The sequence below is a fragment of the Camelus dromedarius genome, chromosome 7 (genome assembly GCF_036321535.1).
Source record: "Camelus dromedarius isolate mCamDro1 chromosome 7, mCamDro1.pat, whole genome shotgun sequence".
Classification (NCBI taxonomy): domain Eukaryota; kingdom Metazoa; phylum Chordata; class Mammalia; order Artiodactyla; family Camelidae; genus Camelus; species Camelus dromedarius.
Genome location: NC_087442.1, coordinates 66,088,272 through 66,114,864, shown reverse-complemented (window position 1 = coordinate 66,114,864; position 26,593 = coordinate 66,088,272). Strand labels below are relative to the sequence as shown.

At 33.7% G+C, this 26,593-nt stretch overlaps 1 protein-coding gene across 2 annotated transcripts; it reads left to right on the top strand.

Annotated features, from left to right (window-relative positions):
* The first annotated feature begins 57 nt into the window (after positions 1-57).
* DBF4 (DBF4-CDC7 kinase regulatory subunit) lies at positions 58-26,593 on the top strand. 2 transcript variants are annotated; one of them, XM_010978007.3, is made up of 12 exons: positions 58-440; positions 1,634-1,806; positions 7,260-7,439; positions 8,874-8,924; positions 9,473-9,542; positions 9,754-9,830; positions 14,532-14,568; positions 15,390-15,435; positions 17,836-17,964; positions 18,404-18,518; positions 21,321-21,445; positions 23,421-26,589. In XM_010978007.3, exons 1-12 carry the CDS (start codon positions 395-397, stop codon positions 24,400-24,402), a joined length of 2,031 nt encoding a protein of 676 aa, XP_010976309.1. In that variant the 5' UTR covers positions 58-394; the 3' UTR covers positions 24,403-26,589. The 2 variants fall into 2 exon arrangements, with proteins under 2 accessions (XP_010976309.1, XP_031310698.1); XM_031454838.2 differs by lacking the exons at positions 58-440; positions 1,634-1,806; positions 7,260-7,439; positions 8,874-8,924; positions 9,473-9,542 and having other exon boundaries at positions 9,815-9,830; positions 17,897-17,964; positions 23,421-26,593.

Genomic DNA, 26,593 nt, shown 5'->3' with positions numbered 1-26,593 from the left:
GGGGCGAGGTGGGCGGGACGCGCAGCGCGAGGGGCGGGCAAAAGCGGGCTGGGCGAGCGGCGCGAGGGGGCGGGAACGTGGGGGCGACGCGAGGCGGGGCGCAGCGCGCGGCGTGAGAGGGGGCGGAGCGCGCGTATCGGCGCCGCGGCCGCGTGACGCGTTTTCAAATCTTCAACCGCCGCAGACCACTCGTTTGTGCTTCGCCTCATCCTCCTCCGGCCCTGCGGTCCCGGAAACCCGGCAGGCCGACGCGGCATCTCTACTGCGTGGGTGTGGTAGCCCGCGGAAGAGGAGCGGCGACCTGCGGGTCAACGGGCCCGGAGGAGCCGTGTTTCCGCGGCCGCCCGGCGCGACACCCTCTCCGGATCCAGCATGTAGGTGCCGGGCGGCTGCCATGAACTCCGGAGCCATGAGGATCCACAGCAAAGGACACTTCCAGGGTATGAAGCCCCTCCTCCGCCTACAGTCCCTTTAATCCTTTCCTCCCGTCATGGTTCCATCATTGATTCTTCTGAGTTCTCGCGTCGAGTCTCTGCTTCTCTTCTGTTCTGACACGTGCGTCCTGCTCTGTGGCCTGAAGGAAGGCTCCGTTCTGGGTTTTGCCTCAGAAAGGGAACGGATCCCGGTCGGCTCCTCGCGCTCTCTATGCTCCAGCCTCGGCCCCAAATTCCCGGCCGTGCCGTCGGTTATAAAACTAGCAGACAATGTGCGGACCCGGGAACTCGCCGGGGTTCCCCGAGATGCGGCGACCCTTTGGGGCTGCAGCTCGAGTCTCAGTTTAAAAGCAGCTGTGCTCGGGGCTTTTCGCTTCCTGATTAAGTTGGTTAATTGTGGGTGTATTTTTGGTCTCATGAAGTTGAGACCATTGCTTTTACAGCATTATAGAAACAAAAGCAAACTTCCATTTTCAGTCCTTTATTCGGTGAAACGTTTCAGCCTCTTTATTTTTAATAATGTACACATAATGTGATCTATTCTTTATGAACCGGTTGTGTTCTTAAACTTGATATTTAAGCAGCTGTTTGGATCTCAGATTTGTTTTCAAAGGAAAGAAGGAAATGAATGGCGATTTGGTTCTTCTGGTGGATCTTTAATTCTTCTTAATATATACAGTGACTTTATGTAAAACTATACCTTGAGCAGTCAGGAACCTTTTGAGGACTGAGTCATTCTGGGTAACAGGTTTCTTGCATTATTAAATGTTCAACATTCTAAGTACAGTTTTGAGTGTTCAGCAGAATGGCAGAAGCTCCATAAATATTTGTTGAGTTAATATTGCATGGCGTTTACATCCTAAGAAAACTCCTTCTAATTGGTCTTGTATAGTTATTTCCCTGCCTTGATACATAGAACACGAATAAACGCATGAATATTTTCTGCAGATTCATCTCTTGACTGTGAACAGTAATCATTTTGGACCATATAGTATCTGTTAAAATGTATAGAGTATTTGGCCTTTAAGTCTGCACTACAAAGAAATATATTAAAATGTTAATTAATGGCTGCTAAAGTAGTGAGATTGTGAAGTTTTTCCTCTCTGATATGATTATTTTATAAACAAATATTGTTTAAACAGTAAACATTTTTTGTCTGGATAAAACATGATCTAATTCCAGATTTTTTTCAACAACAGGTGGAATCCAAGTCAAAAATGAAAAAAACCGACCGTCTTTGAAATCTCTGAAAACTGACAACAAACCAGAAAAACCCAAATATAAGCCACTCTGGGGAAAAGTATTTTACATTGATTTACCTTCTGTCACCATCTCTGAAAAACTACAAAAGGACATTAAGGATCTGGGAGGGGTAAGTCAAAACCATACACTTTGACAAAAAAGTGTAACTAGTACTTTTTGATATGTAACCATTTAAAATTTTCCTTTTTGAATACATATAACCATATAAGCACCAAGCTTAAAATTTTTATCAGCTGTTAATCATAAATGAAAAGTCATTTGTTTTAACCTTTTATAGCCTGACAAAAGTTTCAGGTTTCTGTGATCATTGTCTGGTGCAAAGTTCACAAAGTGTGAGAAATGAGACTCCCTTATCCTGGAGGAACCTCTGATTGCAATGTTGGGATGTCCTCCTGATGGCAGGAACTCCTTGATTCTGATGATTAGGAAGCTACACAAAAGTAAGAATTTTATTTACAGAGCAGGAAAAACCTATTCAAACCACAGAGAATTAAAATTTCTCTTGACTCATAGTTTCAACAGAATGAGTATTATTAGGTAACAGAATTTTGAATTATAAATATGGAAAACCTGCTTCTTTCCTTCCTTATATACACTGAGTAAATGATTAAGAAATTAGAAAATTTGGGTAAAAGTCTAAGATTTTCTTAGGCTTAAGGTTAATATTGAGTAAATTTTAGCAAGTCAGGTTAAGATTTTTAATAATCTGTTTCCTAACTCCTGTTTAAACATTTCACTGCACTTTGAGTTGGTCATAGCTAACATCTTTGAATAGTCTGAACACATCCTACCATTACTAGAATAGAAATTTGCAGAACACATAACAAGTTTCTTAGAATTGTTTATTGGTCTGATTATTTTACTTACTTATCTTTGAAAAGCTGTTCTACTTTTTTGCTCTTCATTTTCTTAAACTGAAACATTGCCACACATTTGTAATAGTTATAGCATGTATCATAATGACCGTATGACTGCATTCCTAAAGGTCATGTTTTATAGCCTGCCACCATTTAGTAAAGACCCCTTCATTTTAGAAGTTAAGCACTTAATGTCCAGAGAAGTTAAGTGACTGGCCCAGGGTAGGATTAGCCTAGTTCACAGACTAACATGTTACTGCACCATTCTGTTCCTCTAGCAGCAGTGGCTACAAAGTAGCTACCTGGTATAGTTTGACAGCTTTCTTAAATATGATGGGAAAACTCATTAACCATTTTGATCTAAGTTAGTAATTTTAGATTTGTGTTTTTAGCAGTGAAACCCTTCAAACAAAATCATGTTCAGACGTCCACTATGTAAAGCCAGTAAAAAGGGAACTGCTCTAGCTAAAACTGCAGGGACTGCTTGCCAATTCCCCTTTTTCTCTCTTTCATCCTATAGCAGTTCCTAAGGGACTTGCAAGAAACAAATTTTGAATTCATTTATACGTTAGATAGTAATTGGGAGAGAGTTGAAAGTTAGTTTTACACACTTCAGATTTTATCCTAAAAGGTTTGAAGTAGACCACTTAAGTGAGGAGCGTATTAATGGCATAAGTTTCCAAATTTTCCCCCAAAGCTATGGATTTTCTATTGAACTTGATTTATTACAAATTCTGATCTTCCCTGACACCTTTCCAATAATTCAGTGATGTCCTGATTTCTGTCCCTAGCGTAGTACCATTTCTGTCACTGAAAAAGTCTTAACGAAGATCTTGCATGTGAACTGTAAAGGAACTTTGACTTCCTGTAGTACACTAATTTTAGTCTTAAGATTCAACTTTAAGAAATGTTTAGTTAAATAGATGTTCCTTGAAAGGATTATGCTTGTTATTTAGTTTTTAGGATTACTTAGGACCTTTATCCATTTTAACTTATCTTGCTTCAGGTTATAAAGAGTGTTGTCCTTTTTTTTTTAAACTGTCCATTTTATACATTTGTTTTCTCTAGTCTTAATAAAAACATCTAAACACACCATTGGATTCTTAAAATCCAATCATTGAGAGCACACCACTCAAATCAGACATAATGGGGAGATATCTTTGATGGTGGCAAGGAAAGTTGCTATTGCAAAACAACCAACCACATTTAGGTCCATGTCTAAGCAGTCTGAACTAAAATAAGACATTTGGAGAACAACAGAGATGTAGGATCAGATACCTTACCATATCATGAAGTGAAGACAATTCCTTGTTTTTGGTCTTCATTGTGACCTTGAGTTATCAGAAAATAAGTTTCAAGTTTACTTTTTAAAGACCTAGATGAGCAAAAGCTAATAAAGACCATGATAAAACTAAGTCACCAGTACAGAACGCAGTATTAAGTGCTCTGGCAGATTAAAAAAAATGAATCTTATGTCCATCCCACCCTCAACTGCTAATCTTAAGTGGATATGGCATCAGTACAATTACGTGTAATACAACATAAAATGTTAGGAAGAGGGAAAGATTACCTCCAACTCAGGAATTTTGGTAGTCATTTTATAGACACAATTTGAACTCAGCTTTAAAGAATGATTATGATTTGGGCATGTGGAAATTCATTTAAAAATTCTTCTACTGGTGTCTCTATTATACGCTAGCACTATTTTAGATTCGAGGGATGCAAAAATAAAATGTAGTCTAATCCTGTAGAAATTCTCAGCCCATGGGAACATCAGACACCTAAATAAATTACGGTGTAGCATTGTCACTGTTTTAACAGAAGTTATGTAGAAATTGTCATTAGAATATGGAAATGATTAACTCTGCCTGTAGGAGTTATAGTAAAGAGAAAGTTTGAGCTGATCTTGAAAGCCAGGTAGAATGGACAAACTAAATAGAGGGAAGAGGATATTTAAATTACATGTCTCTGTGATTTGTATGAGCAACTCCTAATATTACAGTATGACTTGAGCTTGGGATTTAGATGCAGGAAATGGCAAGAAAGAATGTTACATTGGGGCCAGCTTATGGAAGATACTTCTAAAAAGTTATAGCTCAATCTATAGAAAATGGAAAACCAAAGGAAATGTGTGGTAATAGCATAAGGACAGACAGTATAGACCAATGCAATAGAAGAGAGAACCCAGAAATCCTCACACATATGGTCAGTTGATCTTCAACAAGGGTGCCAAGACCATTTAATGGGTAAAAGGATAATCTTTTCAATAACTGATGCTAGGAAAACTGAATAGCAACATTCAGAAGAATGAAGTTGTACCCTTGCTGTACATGATATGCTCCAGTTAATTAAAAATGGATCAAGATCTAAGCGTAAGAGCTAAAACCGTAGAGAAAAGTATTAGGGAAAAATCTTCATGACATTAGATTTGGCATTATTCTTTGGATATGACATCAAAAGCACAGAAGCAAATGAAAAAAAACCAGATAAACTGGACTTAATAAAAACATGAAAGTTTTGTTCATCAAAGGGCACTATCAAGAGGGTGAAAAGACAACACACATGAGAGAAAAAAATTTGAAATTATATATCTGATAAGGGATTAATATCTAAAATATAAAGAACTCCTACAATGCAGCAAAAAAAAAACAACCTGATTAAAAAATGAGTGAAGGACTTGAATAAGCATTTCTGCAAAGAAGATACATACAAATGGCCAGTAAGCACATAAAGATGCAGTGTCACTAATCATTAGGGAAATACAAATCAAAAACACAGTGAGATACCACTTCATATCCATTAGGGTGGCCATTATCAAAATAAGTGTTGGTGAGGATATAGAGAAACTGGAACCCTTGTGCACTGTTGGTGGGATTGTAAAATGGTGCAGCTGCCATGGAAAACACTGTTATTTCCTCAGAAAATTAAAAATAGAATTATCAAGCAATTCCACTTCTGGGTATATACCCCCCACAAATTGAAAGCAGGGTCTTGAGATATTTGTATACCTATGTTCATAGCAGCATTATTCACAATAACCAAAAGATGGAAACAACCCAGATGTTAATCAGCAGATGAATGGATAAAAGAAATGTGGTTTACATATACACTGGAATATTAATTCAACCTTGAAAAGGAATAAAATTCTGACCTTTGCTTATAACGCTGATATTCTGATCTTTGCTTATAACACTGATGAACCTTAAAAACATTGTGCTAAATGAAATAAGCTAGACACAAAAGAACACATGTAAGATTCCACTTATATGAAGTACCTAGAATTATCAAATTCATACTGAAAGTAGAGATTACAAGGGGCTGAGAAGAGATAATGGGGAGTTATTGTATAATGGGTACATTTTTAGTTTAGGATGAGGAATACATTCTGGAAATCGGTAGTAGGGCTGGTTACACAACATTGTGAATGTACTTAATGCCGCTGAATTGTACACTCAAAAATGGTTAAAATGGTAAATTTTATGTTATGTATTTTATCACAATTTTTTAAAAGCATGTAGGAGATTGAGCTTCTCTTGAAAAATTGGAACCTCTGGCGGTTCTAGGGCTACATATTAATGAAAATAAAGTATTTAGCATGTAATTGTTCATCTGTATTCTTGCTGGCCCTTGTAGACATTTAAGTTTATAATTTCTGGAATATATAAATGTGGATACTTTATTTAATGGTGGAAGAAAATATTGCTCAGAAAAAAAGGAAGTAGTGATTTGCATTTAACCAAGGCAGCCACTGGTCTTAGCAAATTCTGCTTAATGCTTAGATGAAACTAATTCATCTGTTACATACTTTGCTTTGTTTTATATTACCCTCATTTATATTATGAGGTCCTATGAAAATTAAATATAGCTATTTAAAATAGTTTAGAAATCTTTCATTTATGCAGATAGTTAATGATTAATAATATTTTTCTACTTAGTTTAACTTTCCTGCCCTTGGATGGGAGTGATCTTCAATAGCATTGACTATGATAACATGTGTTTATAAATTCAGGCATTTAAGCAGTGGTTTTCAAACTAGGGAAATTCTCTTCAAACAGTAATAAACTCTTAAGGGTAAAGGTTCCTACCTTTCCATTAGTTTAAGGCTTATTTATGGAAAGATGTTAGTAACTTTGAGAGTTTGAGTTGTGCTGTCGAATACTGAATACTGTAGTCATTAGCTACATGTGGCAATTGAGATTTAAGTTAATTAAAATAAAATATAGTTTAAAATTCAGTTGCTTGGTCACATTAGTTACATTTCAAATACTCAGTAGCCACATGTGGCAGTTCCTACCATGTCGGACAATGCTGATAAAGGACCTTTCAATGACTACAGTGAGTTCTCCTGGGAAGTGCTACTTTAGAGCATGGGCTTGCATCATAATACCTGTGTCCAAATTCTGTTACTACTGATGTAATCTCAGGCAGGTCACTTCTCTTCAATTTTCTTCTCCATAAAATATGGATAATGTTAATACCATGGGTGGTTATGTGAATTAAACTATTTAATATATATAAAGTACATGCTCTTGTTGTGTTATTGGAACTCCCATTCTGAACTCTAGGTTCAGAATAATACAGTATAAAACCACCAATTTAGAAAATATTAAAATGCATCAAATTGACATTTTTTTTTACCATGCCTAGTGTGTTAAACAGTTTATGATTTACATGACTTACTTAAAAATACTTTGTTTTCCTTTAGCGAGTTGAAGAATTTCTCAGCAAAGATATCAGTTATCTTATTTCAAATAAAAAAGAAGCTAAATTTGCACAGACCTTGGGACGAATTTCTCCTGTACCAAGTCCAGAATCTGCATATACTGCAGAAACCACATCACCTCATCCCAGCCATGATGGAAGTTCATTTAAGTCTCCAGATTCAGTAAGTCTCATATGTTTTGAGACTCTCAGAAAGGCTATGAGATCTCATAATTTTCAGGAGCAGGCTGACAGCAGAGTTCACTTAGGTACACTATATTAAGCGCAGCTTTCAAGTTGTTAATAAGGTTGCTATCATATATAGAAAGGTGATTTTTCTCCTAATAGTACTTGTGTAGTCAGTCATACTCTCATTCCTAAAATATGCCCTTCCATTTAGTGATGGCTTTTATTTTTAGAGTAATTTACAACTAAAAAGTAATAGCAGGTCATTATTTTAAAGAAGAAATAGAAACCTTTTGTTTGTTTCAGAGCAGGGGTAAGCAAACTATGGCCCATGGGCCAAATCCAGCCTGCCACTTGTGTTTTACAGCGTGTAAGCTAAGCGTGGTTTTTACATAAAGTGTTATTGGAACACAGATATACCATTTATTTATGTATTGACTGTTGCTTTCCTGCTGTAAAGGCAGAGTGGGATAATTACAACAGACTATATGGCCTGCAGAACCTAAAGCACGTCCTGTTTGGCCCTTTAAAGAAAAAATTTGCCAACCCCTGTTCTAGAATTACTGATATCACATCCCTACGACTCAGTTGCCAATAAGTTGTAACATACAGTGAAGGATAAATTGAATTGATGTAATTGGGTATAGAAAGGGGAAGAGATTGCAAAATAAAGTGTTTTATCTCATTTTTTGATTGAAGTTAATTAAATGATTTTTAAATATCCTCCCGAACTTACCTACTATAGCCATTTGAGAACCAGGGAAAAATGGGGGCAAGGGAGAACAGGGAAAAGAAAGGAGTTAGATAAGCAGCATCATTTGAAAAAGAGACAAATATATAGAAGAAAAAAAGTCAAAGAAGAAACAACCAAGCAAGCGTCATACATTCTTTCCGTTAATGCTTTTATGGAGGGACAAGGTGGTACACCAGTGACTAGTTCCAAATTAATTCCTGCTGATAGCACTTAAACTGCTTTTCCTAGTGTCTTGTTTAAAAAGTGAAACACCATGTGAAAACAGTATATATGGTTTATCCATATTAGATTTTTGGTTAAATAGGAAATTAAAATGTAAACTTACTATTTAATTTTAGACAGAATTTCAGATCAGCCTAACTTTTTATTTTTCATGTTGAATAGAATTTACTACAGAACTGACCTTGGGTCTCATTCAGCTGAGTTTAGTTGCTCCACCAAAAAAAGAAGAAACAACTTTTTAAATAGGAGATCTTACTACAAAGACCCTAAGGAAATCACATTTTATAAAATCACTTTTTACCATACATTTGTTATGTGTTTTACATTTCATATTTGTATTAAGATTTATCTATAAATTTTAACTATATACTTTAGCTATTTTATCTTTTAAAAAATTTTTCTGGTGAGGCACTACATTATAACTGTATGTTTGATTGTTCTCTGGTCTTTTTATAGGTATGTTTAAGCAGAGGAAAATTACTAGTTGAAAAAGCTATCAAGGACCATGTAAGTTACAAATTTAAAAAATTCAGTGTATATTCTTTTATTAAAAACTAAAGTGGAGATGTTGTTGAAATCTTCTTTGCCTTGTTTTTAATAGAAAAAGCCTAAATACCAGCATGTATCTCATTTTATGTAAAGTAGAACCTGCTTTTCATGAAGAAACATCTCCATCTTGTGGCCTTTTAAAATGTTAACTGGATATTTCTGAAGCTTGTGGCATTTTTGTGTTTTTAAAGGAAATAATTTCTTAAAACTCTTAAGTGAAATGCTACAGGGTACGTTAATTGTCAGGAATATGGGAATATTATTAAATAGGAATGATTTTAGACATTCCAGAAGAAAAATCTGATGTCCTTCTTACTATTGTATAGGGTCTGTTCTGAATAACCATCTCAGTGACATTAAGCTTCAAATAATATTTTTTAAAATAGCTCACTTAAAATAGTAATTTCCTAATTACTTTATTTTAGTAATACTTTATTTAGTAATTACTAAATTACTATTGGTAATTTCCTAAAAATACTACCAAACTTTTTTTTTTTTTTATACAGGATTTTATTCCTTCAAATAGTATATTATCAAATGCCTTATCATGGGGAGTAAAAATTCTTCATATTGATGGTAAGGATTTTATTATTGTTTTTGACAGTATTTGTCAAAAGTATCTGTCTCTGTCCTTTGGATCCTAATTTTAGATGTGAGAATTCTGATAGCAAGAGATACCTGTAATGGTAATTCTTTCATCTAAATTTAGTACAATTATAAGAAAATAACAGTGTTTAACTCAAAAGGTAAAAATGCTAATCTTAAGCCCTTCTTTCTTTTAATAAAGACATTAGATACTACATTGAACAAAAGAAAAAAGAGTTGAATTTACTGAAGAAATCAAGCACTTCTGTAAGAGATGTGGTATGTTATTTTTTAATTTTTAAGCTAAATTAAAAATGATTAAGCTTGATTTTTATAGATCTGTAAATTTTTTTGCCAAGTGGAAAATATTATTGCTGTAATATGTACCAAATGCATGCTTCTATTATTTGAATAAATTGTTGTGTATCATTTAACTTTAGGATTTACTTATGAGGTAAAAGTTCCCACTGCAACTCAAAGAATATACTTTTGTGAATAACATGGCAGTTGACATACTGCATGAGGAGCTCTTCATGTGTATAATATACTCCTTTTGAGAACATAAATAGGAAGTATTCTTATTTTTCAACTGTTCTGTAAATATTGTCATGTATGGCTATCTGACCTCACCTCAAAATACTTGTTAAACAAGTTCATTGGGCATTGCCGTCTGTTAGACCTATTGTTCCCGTATCTTTAGCCTCTTACCTTTTTACCAGCATCCTCCTTGAAGCCTCTGTATAGAATCAAGCCTGTTCTATCCTTTAGAACAAATAGAATAAAACCTCCCTTGACCTCATGTCCCTACCTACTATTCAATCTGTGTCATCTAGATATCTCTATCTCCACTTTTATACTTCCCATTCACTCTTCAGCCTATGAGGTACAAAACTGTGGAACAATTTGGCAAATCAAGTGTACACTTTTTAAAACCAGTCATATTGGTTCTGTCAGCTCTCATTCTATTCCTCCTTGAACTTACTTATTTTCATCTGGACCTTCTCTCATCTCTGCTTTCTCATGGTTCTCTTATCTCTCAGAACGTTCTTTTGTGGTCTGCTTTTTCTTCAATCAGTCAATCCTTAAATGACTAGAATCTGAAAGGAAAATAAATTTTATGGAAGAGTGTATATAAAGATATGAAGCCATAAGTAGGATGGCATGTTTTGGAAATTTTGTCATATTTTACAACTTGATCTTTAAGTGGGAAAGTGACAGGAAATGAAGCTAGAAAAATTAGCAAGTTCAGATAAGACCTTGCATGCTATATAAAGTTAGATTTAATCTTGAAGGATTTGGAACATTTTTGAGAGATAATAGGAGAGCAAACCTTGTTGGATAGGTTATTCTCTTGAACACAATTTTTAATAAAGATTTTACATCGTAACTACCCTATTAGAAGTAAAAAAAAAATTCCAAGGGACTATTTCCAGATTTTTTGCAAAGTGAGGGGTGGATATTTCTTTACTGAAATGTGCTAGATAGCATATAAATTACCTTTGTAGCACTTTGTGGATTGTTTGGATTGTATATAGAAATAAATGTATAAAAATTTAAACTCATAAGCACATTTATGGACTCAAATACACATGCATTATCATATCTGTCTATAAACATAAATAAGTCAGTACATATCTGAAACAAGTTTTATGAAATAGTACTTACCCTTAATGTGCTAATACTTCTGTGGTATTCTTTCATTTTTAAAAAAAATACTGGCCACAACTCTCTAAATTGATTTTACAGCCCTATAGGTCACAGTCCATGGTTTAAAAAGTATTCTGGGATGTTATGAAAGTAATGGGAAGAAATGCTGAAGACCTGCTTCAGATGGTAACAGAAGGGTAGGGGAAGAATTGAAAGATGCTTATTAACAGGTTATAGTGCCTAACCAGTGCCTCGACTCTAATATACACTGCATGAGGGCCCAGATCGCGTTTTACCTCTTTCAACACTGGGTTTTGTTTACACATGTAACACATTATTCACTCAGTATTTAGCAAATACCCAGTGCCTGTTATGTGCCAGGCACTAGGAGTGTTTGCCCCCTTGAGAGAAAAAAAAAAACAAAAAGCTGTGATAAATAGTTGCAAAACAGGTTTTACTTTCCTCCCAAAACAAAAAAGATAGGAATACCAGTATCTATATAATTCAGGATGTGTAACTGGTCAACTTGATTCCAAAACTTGAATTTTTTTCTGTATATGAGAAAACAAATGTTTCCAGGAAATTTTTTTGGTTTGCCAGCTACTAAAGCATAAAACTTTTTAATGAAGATGCATTTATGGGTCTTGAATGATGGACATATATTAATCTTATGCATGCTAAATAATACATATAAATTTTAAGACATTTTTAGATTCTCATACTCTTGTTAGTATGTATCTTAAAAAAAAAAGGAAGTATATTTTGCTCCAGTACTTTATTTAAAGTGCTTTGAGTTTTTTCCCTGAGTTTACCTGAAACGTATTTTGTTGAGGATTTTTTGTATATATGTGCATGAGGAATATTAGTCTTTTTCTTTTGATGTCTTTGGTTTTAATGTCAGGGTAATGCTGCCTTCATAAAATGTTGAGATGTATTTTCACTTCTATTTTCTAGACAGTTTTTTTTGTTTTGTTTTGTTTTGTTTTTAAGAATCTGTTGTATTTCTTAAATGTTTGGCCAAATTTTCTAGTAAGGTTATCTGGGGCCTGAAATTTTCTGTGTTGGAAAATTCTCAGCAATGAATTAAGTTTCTTTATTAGATAGAGATAATTAAGGGTTTTTTTTCCCCAAATGTACTTTGGTAGTTTGTATTTTTCAAGGAATTTGTACATTTTGTCAGAATTGTTTAATTGATGGAAAAGTGTGTGTAATTTCCCTTATTAAGCTTTTAATGTCTGTGAAGTCTAATGATGTCACTTTCATTGCTGATACCATTATTCTGTGTCTTCCCCACCTCCTTGGTTAGCTTGGCTAGAGTTTCATCAGTTATAACTATCTTTTTGAAGAACCGTCTCTGCTGTAAACTTCCTTTAAGTTCTGCTTTAGCTGTGTCTCATATATTTTATGTTGGATTTTTTTTTTTTAGCGTAGACTTTTTTTGTAAGAGTACCTTTAGGTTGACAGCAAAAGTGAATAGAAAGTCCAGATGTTTTCCATATACATATGCCTTGTCTCTATATACACACAGCCCCCTGATCAATATCCTACACCAGAGTGGTGCATTTGTTACTAATGATGAATCTGTAATGATAAGTCATCTTCAAAGTCATAGTTTACATTAAGGTTCACTCTTTGTAGTACACATTGCATCGGTTTGGACATGTATAGTGACATGTATCCACTATCATAGATAGTATCACACAGAATAGTTTCAGTGCCCTAAAAAGCCATCATGTTTCACCGATTCATCCCTCTCTCCCCTTCTTACCCCTGGCAACTACTGCTTATTTAACTATTGCCATAGTTCTATCTCTTCCAGAATATCATATAGTTGGAATCATACAGTATGTAGATTGGCTTCTTCACTTACTACTAGGCATTTAAATTTCCTCCATATCACTTGATAGCTCATTTACTTTTATTGCTGAATATTCCATCGTTGGATATGCCACACTTTACGCATTTGCTTTCTGAAAGACATCTTCATTGTCTATTATAAAGCTCTGGGTAACACTCATTTTGTTGTTGTTGCTGTCATTGTTTTAGGAGGGAGTTATCCAATTTTGTTCAAACTCTCAGTTCTCAGTCTCAGTTTCTGTAAGTGGTGGTTCTAATCTCCATTTCAGTTTTCAGAGGCTTAAATGCAGCTTTCTGTCCTTTGCATGCATCACTTACAGCTTAGCCCAAGACTTGGGCAGTGGTTTAAATCTTAGTTCCATTTCAGAGCCCTTGCTGTGCTGCTTTGGGTCTGTCCTTAGCATATCATATGCAGCTTAGAGTTTAGCCTTGGAGTTACACCTGGTATTTACACAGGAAATTGTGGATCCCCTTCTCCAGCCTGCTACTGTCTGCAGTTTCCTTTCCACTCTCCAGGCCTTTTTCTAGTTCCTCTGGTCAGAAAGTTAGAATTACTCGATTTTAGCTATGTCTGGCACCTTTTCCAACAGCAGTTTTGCAACTGAGGCCCACTGTCAGGTCAGAACTGTGGAAGAAAAGAAAGAGGAAATAATACAGGGATTCCCTTCACACTCTTTGGACTGCAAGAGCCTCTTTCTTCGTTCTTTGTAACTAGAAGATGGGGTTTGTGTGGGGGTAATAGCCAGTGGCTCTGCTGTTGCTGCCAACCCCATGACTAGAGGTCCATCCTTAAGGAAACATTGCAAGAGAAAGGGAATGAGGGGAATGAGAAATATACGCCCTTAAAGGTAGCTTCTCTAAGTTTTGACTTCCTTCTGCAGTATGCCTGCTTTTGTTTACTTTTAGTTCTAAAGTAGTTGCTTATTGAATTTTGTTTACAATTGTAATCAATGGGGATTGCCCATATTGGACATAGTCCATCTTGACTGGAATTGGCAGACTATAATAAATTTTTAAATAATTCCTTTGTTAAGTTTATTACAAAGGTTTTGATGAATAAGGACATAAAATTACCTTACATGACTATTTCTAGATTATTTCATTAACCAGCTTTTTCCTTATTGCTTGATTTCTTTCTGTGAAGATAGAAACAATAGCTGGAATACAAGATATTTGTTGAGTTTATTGTAAAAGTGAGCTTGTATTACTAAGTTTCATCCCAGTGGTTAAGATCTTTAATTCTTGAATAATCATTGTTTTGTTTTTTGTTTTGTTTGTTTTCATTTCTTTGATTGAGTTGATTTTAAAACAGCTTTTTTCTTGTTTTTTTCTCCCCATGAAACTACAATAATCGCCCTTCTTTTATATAGTTATTTTCCTCTATGGTTTTTTTCTTATCTTGATATTAATTGCAGTTGCTGTTTTCACTGTACTTTCAAGCCCAATATTTTTGCTGTATCTTTTTTCCCTCCTTAGGGGAAAAGAGTAGGGATCAGCACTCAAAAAGCAAGAAGTAAGTACTTTGATACCCTTAAGTATTTGTTTTGCTTTAGAAAATAGAACAAATCATATAAAAAAAAAATCTTTAAAAATCATGGAACCAATCTCTGTAAATGACTTATTCAGTAGGTTCTTAGCCCTTTTGTTTTAGAACATTGACCCCTGTGTCAGTTTGGTGAAGCCTATGAACTCTTTCTTAGAATAATGTATCTTAAAACATTTTTTGAAAAATCATTCGGTTACTAAGGAAATCAATTATACTGAAATTCAGTTATCAGAATATTTTTCAGTATAAAATAATTATATACTTGTTTTATTACACATTAAAAAGTTCTAGCAGTGATTATGATTAATTGCTAGTGTAATTTTGTTTTGAAGTGATGAACATAATGATGCTTTGGGATATTTGTGGTAACTAATACTATATGAAACTATGTTTCAATTGATATCAAAATTACAAGTGCTGCTAATTCTGATCCTGTGGCTTATATGCAAAATTGGAGAAAGTGTTAAATTTCAGTTAGGGATTAGTGAAAATAAAAGTTAAATTTTTTTCCTGGGGAAAGGATTTCCTCAAAATCCTCCTGAATTCTATTCTTAGATCCTTTGGGGGATCCATTCAGTTTACTAATGTCAGAATAGGGACAGAGCATCTGTTATTTTGGAAATGTGTTGATAATTGTAAAATATCTTACCTGAGGCTTAAAACTTCAAATTGAAATTAAATGGATAATGGATGCATATTTATTTGAATTTGTTTAGCCAGAGTAGTTTTGTTAAAAAAAAAAATTCTTGATTTGTAAATTTCTAATGTCATGTTTTGTATATTATCAGCAGGTAGACTCAAAAAGCCTTTTGTAAAGGTGGAAGATATGAGCCAGTGAGTATCTAAATTCAATCTGTATAATTTAAATATAGTACTTAAAGGAGAAAATCTAACTACTTAAGCTGTTTCCGCTAATACTGTTAGATCTCTTTATGTTAGATTTATATGATACTGATATGCATGTGGCACAGTTGCAGAAATTAGCAGTAATTAATTTGTGCTCAAGGACTGAATTTAGTTTCAGTAGGTTTTAGATAGTATTTCTTTGAAAATCTGGTTTAGAGCAATCATGAGAGCAACTTACTTTTCAGTATTTCAGATAACCATTTTCTGGCTAAATGCAGTACCATGTGATTTAGAACTACTACTTAAAGATTGCATCTGCATTTGTGAAAAATAAATTATTAGTTACTGCTTGGAAATACAAAACCTGAGTATAACATCTAATTTGATGTAGCTTACCTAAACTCATTCTGAAGCTTTATGGAATAATCTTACTGAAGACTACAGATATAAGTAAGTAATTTGACATGGGAGAATTAGATTTCTTCCTTTTGATATTCCACTTAGTCATTTAGACACACATAATTAATTCTCCTGGGTACTCCTGAGGTGACATAGATGTGTTGAATGCTTCTTTTTATGAAATATGTTACTGTGAGAAAAAAACACAATTTTACAAATTTACAAATACAAAATTAGGCCTAAAGAAGGCACCAGTAAGTGAAAAGACATCCCATGTTCATGGATTGGAAGACTTCGTATTTTTAAGATGTCAGTACTACTCAAAATGATCTACAGATTCAGTGCAATCCCAATGACTTTTTTTGCATAAAGAGAAAAATCCATCCTAAAATTCACATGAATCTCAAGGGACCCTGAACACCCAAAATAATTTTGAAAATGAAGAACAAGGTTGGAGTTCGACACTTCTGATTTCAAAACTTACTACAAAGGTGTAGTCAAAAAACAGTTTGGTACTGACATAAAGACAGATGTATGTCTATGTATGTCTACCAGTGAAATAGAATAGAGAGCTCAGGAGTAAATCTTTATATGTGTGATCAAATAATTGTTGACAGGGATGCCAAGGGCATTCATTGGGGAAAGGACAGTCTTTTTAATAAATGGTATTGGAAAAACTAGATATTCACATACAGAGGAATGAAGTTGGACCCTTACTTTATACAATATATAAAATTAACTCAAAATGGATCAAAGACCTTAAACTATCAAACTCTTGGGAAAAAAACATAGGGGAAAGCTTTATGACATTGGGATTTGGCAGTGATTTCTTGAATATGACACTAAAAGCAGAAATAAAAAGATAAAAGAACTAAGCTGGTCTACATCAAAATGATAAAATTCTGTGCCCAAAGGACATAGCACATTGAGAAGGCAACCCATGGAATGGGAAAGCAAACTTGCAAATCATTTATCTAATAAGATTATTAATAGAAAGAACTCAACAACGGAAAATCAAATGACCCAATCAAAAAGTGGGCAAAGGACTTGACATTTCTCCAAAAATACAGATTGCCAACAAGTATATGAAAAGATACTCAACATCACTAATCATCAGGAAAATGCAAATCAAAACCACAAAGAAATCTATCACCTTACAACCATTAGGATGGTTACTGTTTTAAAAAGAAAAACAGAAAATAAGTATTGGTGAAAATACGGGGATATTGGATCTCAAGTACACTGTTGGTAGGATTGTAAAATGGTGTAGCCACTATGGAAAACAGTATGGAGATTCCTCAAAAATTTCGAACTGCCATATGATCCAGCAATTCCATTTCTATGTATATAGCCAATAGAATTGAAAGCAGGGTTTCAAAGAAATACTTGCACATTCATGTTCGTAGCCAAGAGGCAGAAGCAACCCAGATGTTTATCAACAGATGAATGGATAATATGGTATATACATACAATGGAATATTATTCAGCTTTTAAAAAGGAATGAAATTTTGACACAGGCCACAACATGGATGAACCTTGAGGACATTATGCTAAATGAAATAAGAGTTACCTAGAATAGTTAAGTTCATAGAAACAAAGTAGAATGGTGGTTATCAGAGGCTGGAGGAGAAAGGAGAATGAGGAGTTACTGTTTAATGGGTACAGAGTTTCACTTTTGAAAGATGAAAAGAGATCTGGAGATGGGACGGTGTTAACAGTTGAAAAAAATTGTGAATATACTTAATACAACTAAACTGTGCACTTAAGAATGATGAAGATAGTAAATTTTGTTATGTGTATTTTACCACAGTATAAAAAGAAATTATATGCTTAAAAACTAATGGATCTAGAAATTGGGAAGGGAAATCTAACTGTTTTTGTTACTTATTTCAGATTCCAGATGAATTACATGATTTTGAAATATAAGACTTCAAACATGTTTTCTTTCATCATAAAGATTCTCATGTATTTATCTTTTTATTCTTTTAGACTTTATAGGCCATTTTATCTTCAGCTGACCAATATGCCTTTTATAAATTATTCTATTCAGAAGCCCTCCAGTCCATTTGATATGGATAAGCCGTCTAGCACCCAAAAGCAAACTCAGGTTAAACTAAGGTTGGTTTAACCTTCAAGTGATTTTTTATCTTTTTAAACAAATATTTTAAATAATTTATTTAATGCCATGGAGTGTGTGTGTTTCTAGTCACCATGATGATTTCCCCCTGTATATCTTTAATGCCTCTTTGCTAGATTTAAAGTCTGAATCTCTTCTAAGCATGTCACATTTAGACCTTCGGGCGGGGAGGGGTTTAAAAATATTTGCAAATAATCAAAATGTGTTGTTTCTCTTAAGTGATGCACAATTAAGTGTTCTCCAGAATAATCTTTACATTCTCAGTTTGCTTCTCAATTTCTTAAAAAGAAAAATGGTTTAAAGTAATTGTTTTTATCTCTGAAAATTATGGCAGATTCTGTTTGATAGTTGAGGACTGTAAATTTTTGAGAATTATTCCTTATGTTCAGTGGTTAATCTTTTACCATATATTCCTGTCAGAATCCAAACGGATGGTGATAAATGTGGTGGAATTCCAGTTCAAGTCCATTTGAAAGAGAAGAAGAAAAAAGGATATTGTGAATGTTGCTTGCAGAAATATGAAGATCTCAACACTGTAAATGTGATTTTTGTATTTAGGGGGTTGATATTTCTAAAACTACAAATAATTGTTGTTTAAATTTTAGCTTATTCTTTTGATTGTGGTTTACAACTTGGTAATTATTAAGTAGTAAATATGTCTTTTTGATAGAATTGTCTTAAATTTTAAGAGCCCAAAGTGGGGAAATGTGTATTGAAAAATCATTTTTGTCCATTCAGCAAATATTTATTGAGCACCTCCTTTATACCAGTCATTGCTCTGGGCACATAGCATTGAACAGGAGAGGCCAATTCCCAACCCTAGTGAAGATTACATTCAGTGGAAGGGGAGGAGGGATAGGTGACCACAGGATAAAAGAATAATGAACTATACATGGAGAGAACATTAGATCAGTGCTATGAGAAAACATAAAGCAGAAATGTTGCTGTTTATTTAGACCAGACAAGGAATACCTAATTGATAAGACAATATTTGAGTAGACCTGAGAGAAGTGAGGGAACAAGACTTGTGAGTATTGAAATAAGCCATGCAAAAGTGCTAAATTAATGGGATCAAAGAACAGATGTTGGTGGCCTGGACTAAGCATTGGTAGTAGAAGTGATGAGACATGGTCAGATTGTGGATATAATTTAGAAGTGGAGCCAATTGGATTCTGTTGGGAGGGAGATAAGATGATGGGTCATGAGTGGCCACAATTTTTCAGGCCTTCACAATTAAATAATGGGCAAGTGATTTACTAATAAGAAGATGAGAAAGTGGAGAAGATTCTTTGAAATATCAGAGAAATAGAATAGTTGAACATATATATGGGATGAAGAGAAAGTTTTAATGATGAGAACTATTACAATTTGTAATATGATAAAAAAGAGCAAGAGCTTTGGATCCAGGCTGCCTGGATTTGAATCTTGGCTTCCTGTCTGTAACCTTGGACAGTGCCTGGCACTGTGCTTATTAAATGTTAGCTGTTATTGTTTGAATTGATAATTTTTAAAATAGGTTGGTTTTGGTAGAAGATGGTAGAGACGTTGAAAAACTAATACTTGAAAACATCAGATTCATAAACTACCCTGTCTTCAGAGTCTAAATTGAAGTTTGTTTTATAACCCAAAACAAATTAGTAGTTTGTGAGAAAAAAAAAAATGCCCTTTCCAAAAATCATTTTGAAAATTTAAATTATAGATGGGTCCTGAAATTTTACTTTGCTGTTACAGTAGAATAATCTAGAATGGATATTTTCCTTAATATCAGCTTGTGGATCTTAATTTGATGCTCAGAGAATGTTGGGGCTGAAAATCACTGGTTACCACAAGGAAGGAAAATTAATGAGAGTAGAGGTTAAGATTGATACTTTAACAGTTTTTCATGTGTGTTTCCTAGTCACTAAGGATAAGAAATTATTTTGTTTTTGGAATCTTTGATTTCACAGTGATTCATTTCCACCTATATGAAGGCATTCATTTAACAAATTTGATTATGGAAGATTAAGCAACAAACAAAGCAGACATATTCTTTACCCTTATACCATCTTATGGTCTGACAAAAAATAAATATAAAACATGTATTTGCAAGTAGGATGAAAAATGAATATCAAGTGCAGTAGTAATAAATAATGAGGGTACCTAACAGAATGAAGGGCAAGGAAGGCTGAACTAAGAAAGTGACATTTAAATAGAGACTTAAAGAATGAGTAAGAAGAGGTAGGTGGAGGTGGAGAGGAACTATACAAAAGCTGAAAGTTGTTCTTAGTTCTTTGTAGTTATTATTTTTCCTTACAAGAACATAAATAAACTGAATCTGAACTTAGAGTTAATGTTTCATTTCTCATTAGTTCTAACATTAATGAGCATACATAATTTGTATATGGTAAATTTTGCAAGCTAGGAAAGAATACCTATGTATTCCAGAATATTGTGTATTTGTGACCACTGAAGAATTTAGTTTTTGGAATTACAATCAAATCATCAAAAGTTAAAATTATATGAAACTAGGGAAGCAAAAATGAGGTTCTTCCATGATTGTCTTGATACAGGCTTCTAGTTATAATTCCCTGATAAATGATAGACTAATGATAGAATTAGCCTGGAGATTTCACCTATTCAGAAGGAACTTTTCAACCTGAGTTTTATCCCAATGCACTAAGCTTGTTTACTTTTGTTCTTGACCACTCTTAAGACTAAGAAAAGCTTTTTGGTACTCTGTGTTATGAGCACTGGGTAATTGAGATCAGGTATTTGCTCATTCTCAAATGTGTTCCTCGATTATGAATCTTTCTTTTTTTTTTTTAATACTTCACAGCATTAGTTGTACTTCATTTGTTTGTTCATTGTACCTTCTAAATTCTTGTTTTGGATTCTTGTATGCTGAATTACATTTCATTTACTTAGTATTTTATAAGCTCTACCTTCCTTATTTAGTGGTAATTATATAACGATTAAATAAAGTAGCAAAGGGAAAAAAGTGTTTTCAAAAATATTAGCACATTCTAAATGTTTAAATGTTACTGTTATTTTTCTCCATCTTTTCTCTTCACTTTCCAGTGTAGCTCACTCCCTTTCAGTTCCATTGAAACTACAAATTAGTTAATATTTGACTTTTCTCATTGAAGAATGGAAGACTGAAAACCAAAGTAGTTTAATGGTTTTTCAAAAGTTACTTTTAGTCTACTTCTTTTAAATTCTGGTGAAGGATATTTCTTTGCAGTAGTTAGTAGAATCTTAATTTTAGGGGCATGAAAATATTAGAAAACCTGAACAAAAAGATATCTGTTGCTTTTAAAATATAATTTTGTGATTTATATACTTTTTTGTTTTATTTTAGCATCTTCTAAGTGAGCAACACAGAAACTTTGCACAGAGTAATCACTATCAAGTCGTTGATGATATTGTATCTAAGTTAGTTTTTGACTTTGTGGAATATGAAAGGGACATGCCTAAAAAGAAAAGGTAATTTATCAACTCAAGTTTTAAATTTTAATAGAATATTAAACTGTTTTATTAAACTAAAATCCAAAGTTTTCTTTTCTTAGAAGGATTATGTTTTTAGGATATAAGTATGGTTAAGAACTGATTAATTCTTTCCTATTCCCCTCTTCCTCCACTACCAAAAATGCTTACCTTAAATTACTTTTAAGGTTCTCTTCTTAACAGTATAGTCTAAAAAAGAAGTTGACACTTTTTCTATAAAGAACCAAGTAATAGACTTTGTGAACCATAAGATCTCTTGTAACTACTCAACTTTGCCATTGTACAATGAAAGCAGCCACAGACTGTATATAAATGAATGAGTGTGGCTATGTTCCAATAAAAGTTTGTTTTATAAATAGACAGCAGAGTAAATTTGGCCCATGTGCTGTACAGTTTGTCAGCCCTGGTCTAGACCATCTCCTTGGAGTAATGAAGCTAGAATTTTAGTTAATCTTAAGGAGTTTTAAGAAATCTTCCCTCTTTTCATCTATTAAGTCATCTTTATACTTTGACTAGATACTTCACTTAAGCTCTGATTGCTGATGATATTTATTAAAGGTATTGACAAGACTTTTAAGTGTGAGTACAATGCTGTTCAACGTACAATAACTGCACATTAACAAAATGAACCTCATTAAGTTTATTCCCATAAATCTAAAATAAAAAGAAATGCTTTTATATGGATATACCCTAGAATTGATAATATCTCAATAGGTTGTTTAGTCCTTATAACCGTTTTTAGACCAATCTTAAGGCATAAAGAAGACTATAAGATGTGATACCAAGCTACAACTTCTGAAAATTAGCTAGAAAAAGTTTTGGCTGTATCTAGGTAGTTCCTAAACATCGTATGTCTGTAACTTTCTGAATGATTGTTCATAACTGATTTTATGTGATATTTGGAGAGGATGCATATTTCCAACTATTAAATGGACTTTAATGGGCTACTGTAAGAATTTAGAATTCCCTAAAAACTCACTGTGCAGCAGAGTTCTGAACTAGTACTTACATATAAATTGGTTATTCCTTAATCAATTATCTTGTCTGCACAATTTTTCTCTCTATAGGCAAGTCACCTAAACATCTCTAGATTTTAAAGGAGAGCGTGTTGTTTTTACATTTTTTTAATCTTCCATTTGTTCAAGAGGAGTCTTAAGTAAAAGTATCAACAAAAGAAACAGAAAAAGAGCCATTCTGGTTTTGAAGGGGCAGATGGAATTCTGTGTTTCTCTTTGTTATCTGTGACTTGTGTAACATAAAGCATACTTAGTGAGCTGTTAAGTTTCTTTCTGTTTGTAAGTAATTTAGGAGTGTCTAATACAAACTAGCATCTCAAGGATATTAAGACGTTCCATGAAGAAGAGGGTTTCAGGTCGACTGTGTGAAACGTAAGGATTATTAACTTGTCATCTTTAGAAGTATAAAGATACGAGGTTTCTGGCTCACTATGATATTAGATAGTTTATATTTAAATATAAATAAATATCCAATTTGCCTTAGATTTCCCAGTAAATACTCATTTTCCACATGCTAAGTAAAATGAGGAGACAACATTAATGTAAATCACAGCTTAGAAGTTAAGAAATGTTTCAGGAGAATGAAAACATTAGGAGCAGACCCAAATCCCTTTTCTATCATCTTTCTTTGATTTATATGGTCAAAGTAGTTTTAAATACCAAATTCAAAATACTGCTTACCTTTGGGAGGAAGAGGAAAGAATAGATGAGAAGTGGTACATTAGAGTTTTCAGCTGTATCTATAAAGTTTTATTATTTTAGTAACATCTAAAGTAATTTTGGCTAAATGTTAAGAGTTCTATATTTTTCTAATGTAGTCTAAGTTAAATAAGTTTCATAAGTAGTTTTAAATGATTTTTACTAATTTAGTTTTAAAATACTTAGGAATTTTTGATAGCAGTTATTTCAGTTTTTTTCTTTTGCTTTTTTCTCTCAAGAATAAAATACAATGTTGGATCCCTTTCTCCTGTTACTACAAATGTCCTGAAAAAGTCTGAACCTAAAGAAAATCTGGAATTGCAACATACTTCTCAGAAAGACTTCAGGGAAAATAATGTACAGGTGATTGAGCAGAGTTTCCTATATAAAGAAACCCAGGAACCTGAACAAAAGTTAGTCTCTACTTCGGAACACATCTCCCACCCTTCAAGTGAATTGAGAGGACTTGATGAGAAAACGTCTAGTAAATGTTCCATGTTAAATCCAGCTGAAAATGACATACAGCAAAATTTTACACCTCTACCTCCACATAAACAGGAACGCATTCTTGACGTTTCTGAACATAAATTAACTATAAATGAAAATGACTTAGAAGAACTCAGGGTAGATCACTGTCCTTGTAGGCCACAAATATCTATACAAGTTTCTAATTGCAATACAGATAATTGTGCATCTCAACCACAACAGAAGTCAGATACTGTGCTTTTTCCAGCAAAGGATCTAAAGAAAAAGGACCTTCATTCAGTGTTTTGTCATGATTCTGATCTGTTAGCAATGAACAGTTCACAGGAGCACCTTACAATTCAGGCAAAGACTCCATCCCAGAGCCCTCCTGAGGAACCCAACACATGTGACCTCAAGAATATGGATAGTTTACCTTCTGGTAAAATCCATCGGAAAGTGAAAATTTTATTAGGAAGAAATAAAAAAGAAAATCTGGAACCAAGTGTGGAGTTAGATAAGAAAGAAACTGAATTTCTTACTACACAAGAAGAAAACAGAATTTGTAGCTCACCAGAACAATCTCTACTGGACTTATTTCAGACAAGTGAAGAGAAGTCAGAATTTTTGGGTTTCAAAAGCTACACCGAAAACAGTGGTATGTGTGATATTTTAGATATTTGGGAAGAGGAAAATTCAAATAATCTGTTATCAATGTTTTTCTCTTCCCCTTCAACTTCTACATTTACTGGCTTTTAGACTTCAAAAATAAATAACCTTTCAAAAGCAATGAAAATCATATTCATAGGTTTGGGGCTTTTTTTTGTGCCAATTTTCTTTACAGAACCAAATGTAAATATTAATAAAGGTGATATTTTTCATTTTTCTACAGAATTGAATGCCTATTAGAGAAAAATTGTAGAATAAACTTGTGACCCATCTTGTTTTACATACTGTGTTCATAATTGTTTCCTAAGAACTACTATGAATAATAGATTGGTTTATGTCCATGAAAACTAACTAATTTCAAGTGAAAATTTGAGAATATCAAAATTTAGCTTTATAAATTTAGATCTTCTAGTTATATCTATTGTCTGTTAAAATAGATTTCCATGATAACATGACAGTATTGCTTTTAAAAACCTAATTTTCATACAGGAAGGAAAAAAATATATTTCAGTGTTTGAATTCTGGAAATCATTATTACCAGAAACATTGACACTGAAAGGTGAACTAGTTGGACCATGCTAGGGTGTTGGCATTGAGGAGTTAGGTTATTTGTAGGGATTAATAGAAGCCATGAAGGAAAAACTTAACCAGGCTAGCATATGGAATATAATAGTTTTTCCATTCTTCTTAATTATTTACTTTTGGAAATAATTTCTTATAAAAATAACTCTTTACCCTCTAATTTGGTATCAGGAAATGAAAGTGAAAGGATGGCACTGAACTAAAGATATGTTTTGAAACTTGCAGATTGCTTTTGATTAGGCAGTTGGCAATTCAATAGTTTAGAAAAAAGAAAATTCAAATGTAAGAGAAATTTCAACTCTTATCAGTAAGTGGCTTACAATAGTGCCATTGAATATAGTGTGAATACTTTGTCACTAAAATTAACTTTGATTGCCAGTCTTAATTTTTTGAAATCCTGTATGGCTTTGAAGTATATGTTATTTTGACCATCTGGTCAATGAGAAATACTAGCTTTTCAATAACTTTATTGTTCATACCAGTACCTAAAGCAGGATCACTGAAATATCCTTTACAGTGCATACATGCAAACTTTATTTCCACTGTAAATTACTACTGTAGCATTTTGTCAGGTGTATGTGTATATATGTGACTCTAGATAGCCTTCTAAAAAACCTAGAGAAACTTGGAAAATAATTTGTTTTTTCCCTTTGTTATTACCTGTGTTTCCCCCAAATTTCCAATTAAAAGGTATTTAAACTTGCTCTGCAATCGTTGGACTTTAGACCGACAGTCTCTTCTATTTGTAGCGACACTGTTGGCCCTAAAATGGTTCGGAGTGATTTTGTGTTAGTTGTATTTAATAAGGAGGAAGAGGCTCAACTGAACCTCTGCGGTAGTTAAATGTTGTTAAATTTTATTTTGACACTATTTTTGAACTATTATTTCAAATGCTGGACTTTTAGTAAAACACCTTCCTCCAAGATCCTCATAATGAGTATTCTACTTTTTAAAAAATTCCTAAGTTTCAGTTTATTTGGAACAGTGCTATAAACTAGCAGGACCAGCACATGGTGTTTGTGTGGGTTGTGCTTATGCAGGTGAGCACTGAGCCAAGGGGGAGAGCAGGTAAGAAATCCAATCCGCAGTCTGCAACTAGTAGTATGCCCTGGGATTGCAGCCCTGTTAGAGGAAGGAGTACTTTTTCCTAGTTTTTTCCCCTGGGCAAGGTGCTTTGGGGTTGTGTCTACCCAGAAAGGGTGTTTTATTGTTTTTTAACTCTCTAACAGCACTTAATTGATTCCCAGATTCGTTCACAGAAAAATAATCTTTAATGTAGTAAGGGTCTTCATAGGTCCTCAGCAGGGTAGATAGAAAACTCTTGGTTTGCTTGATAGAAAGTGCTTCCCTAAAAGTGTCTAGACAAATCACAGTAAGCACGTGATAAACTGAATTCTTTGATATCAAGAATTCAACTTACCAAGAGCAGTGAAGTTGAAAAGTGTTTGGAAAGAAAAGGCACCCTAATTAAGCCAAGGACAACAGACATCGTAGCATTCAAAGTTGATGGCTCCATTTTTCTAGGAGTAGCTAGAAACAGCAGTAATGAAGACAATGTGGTTTTATTGCACAAAATGTCTATTTTTCTAAGCTCACAAGCAATTGTAGCAAGAGGTATTTTACGCACAATAATAGAATCTGTTTTTGAAGCCAATGATGACTTCATATGCATATATTAGTATTATATGTATTAAAATAA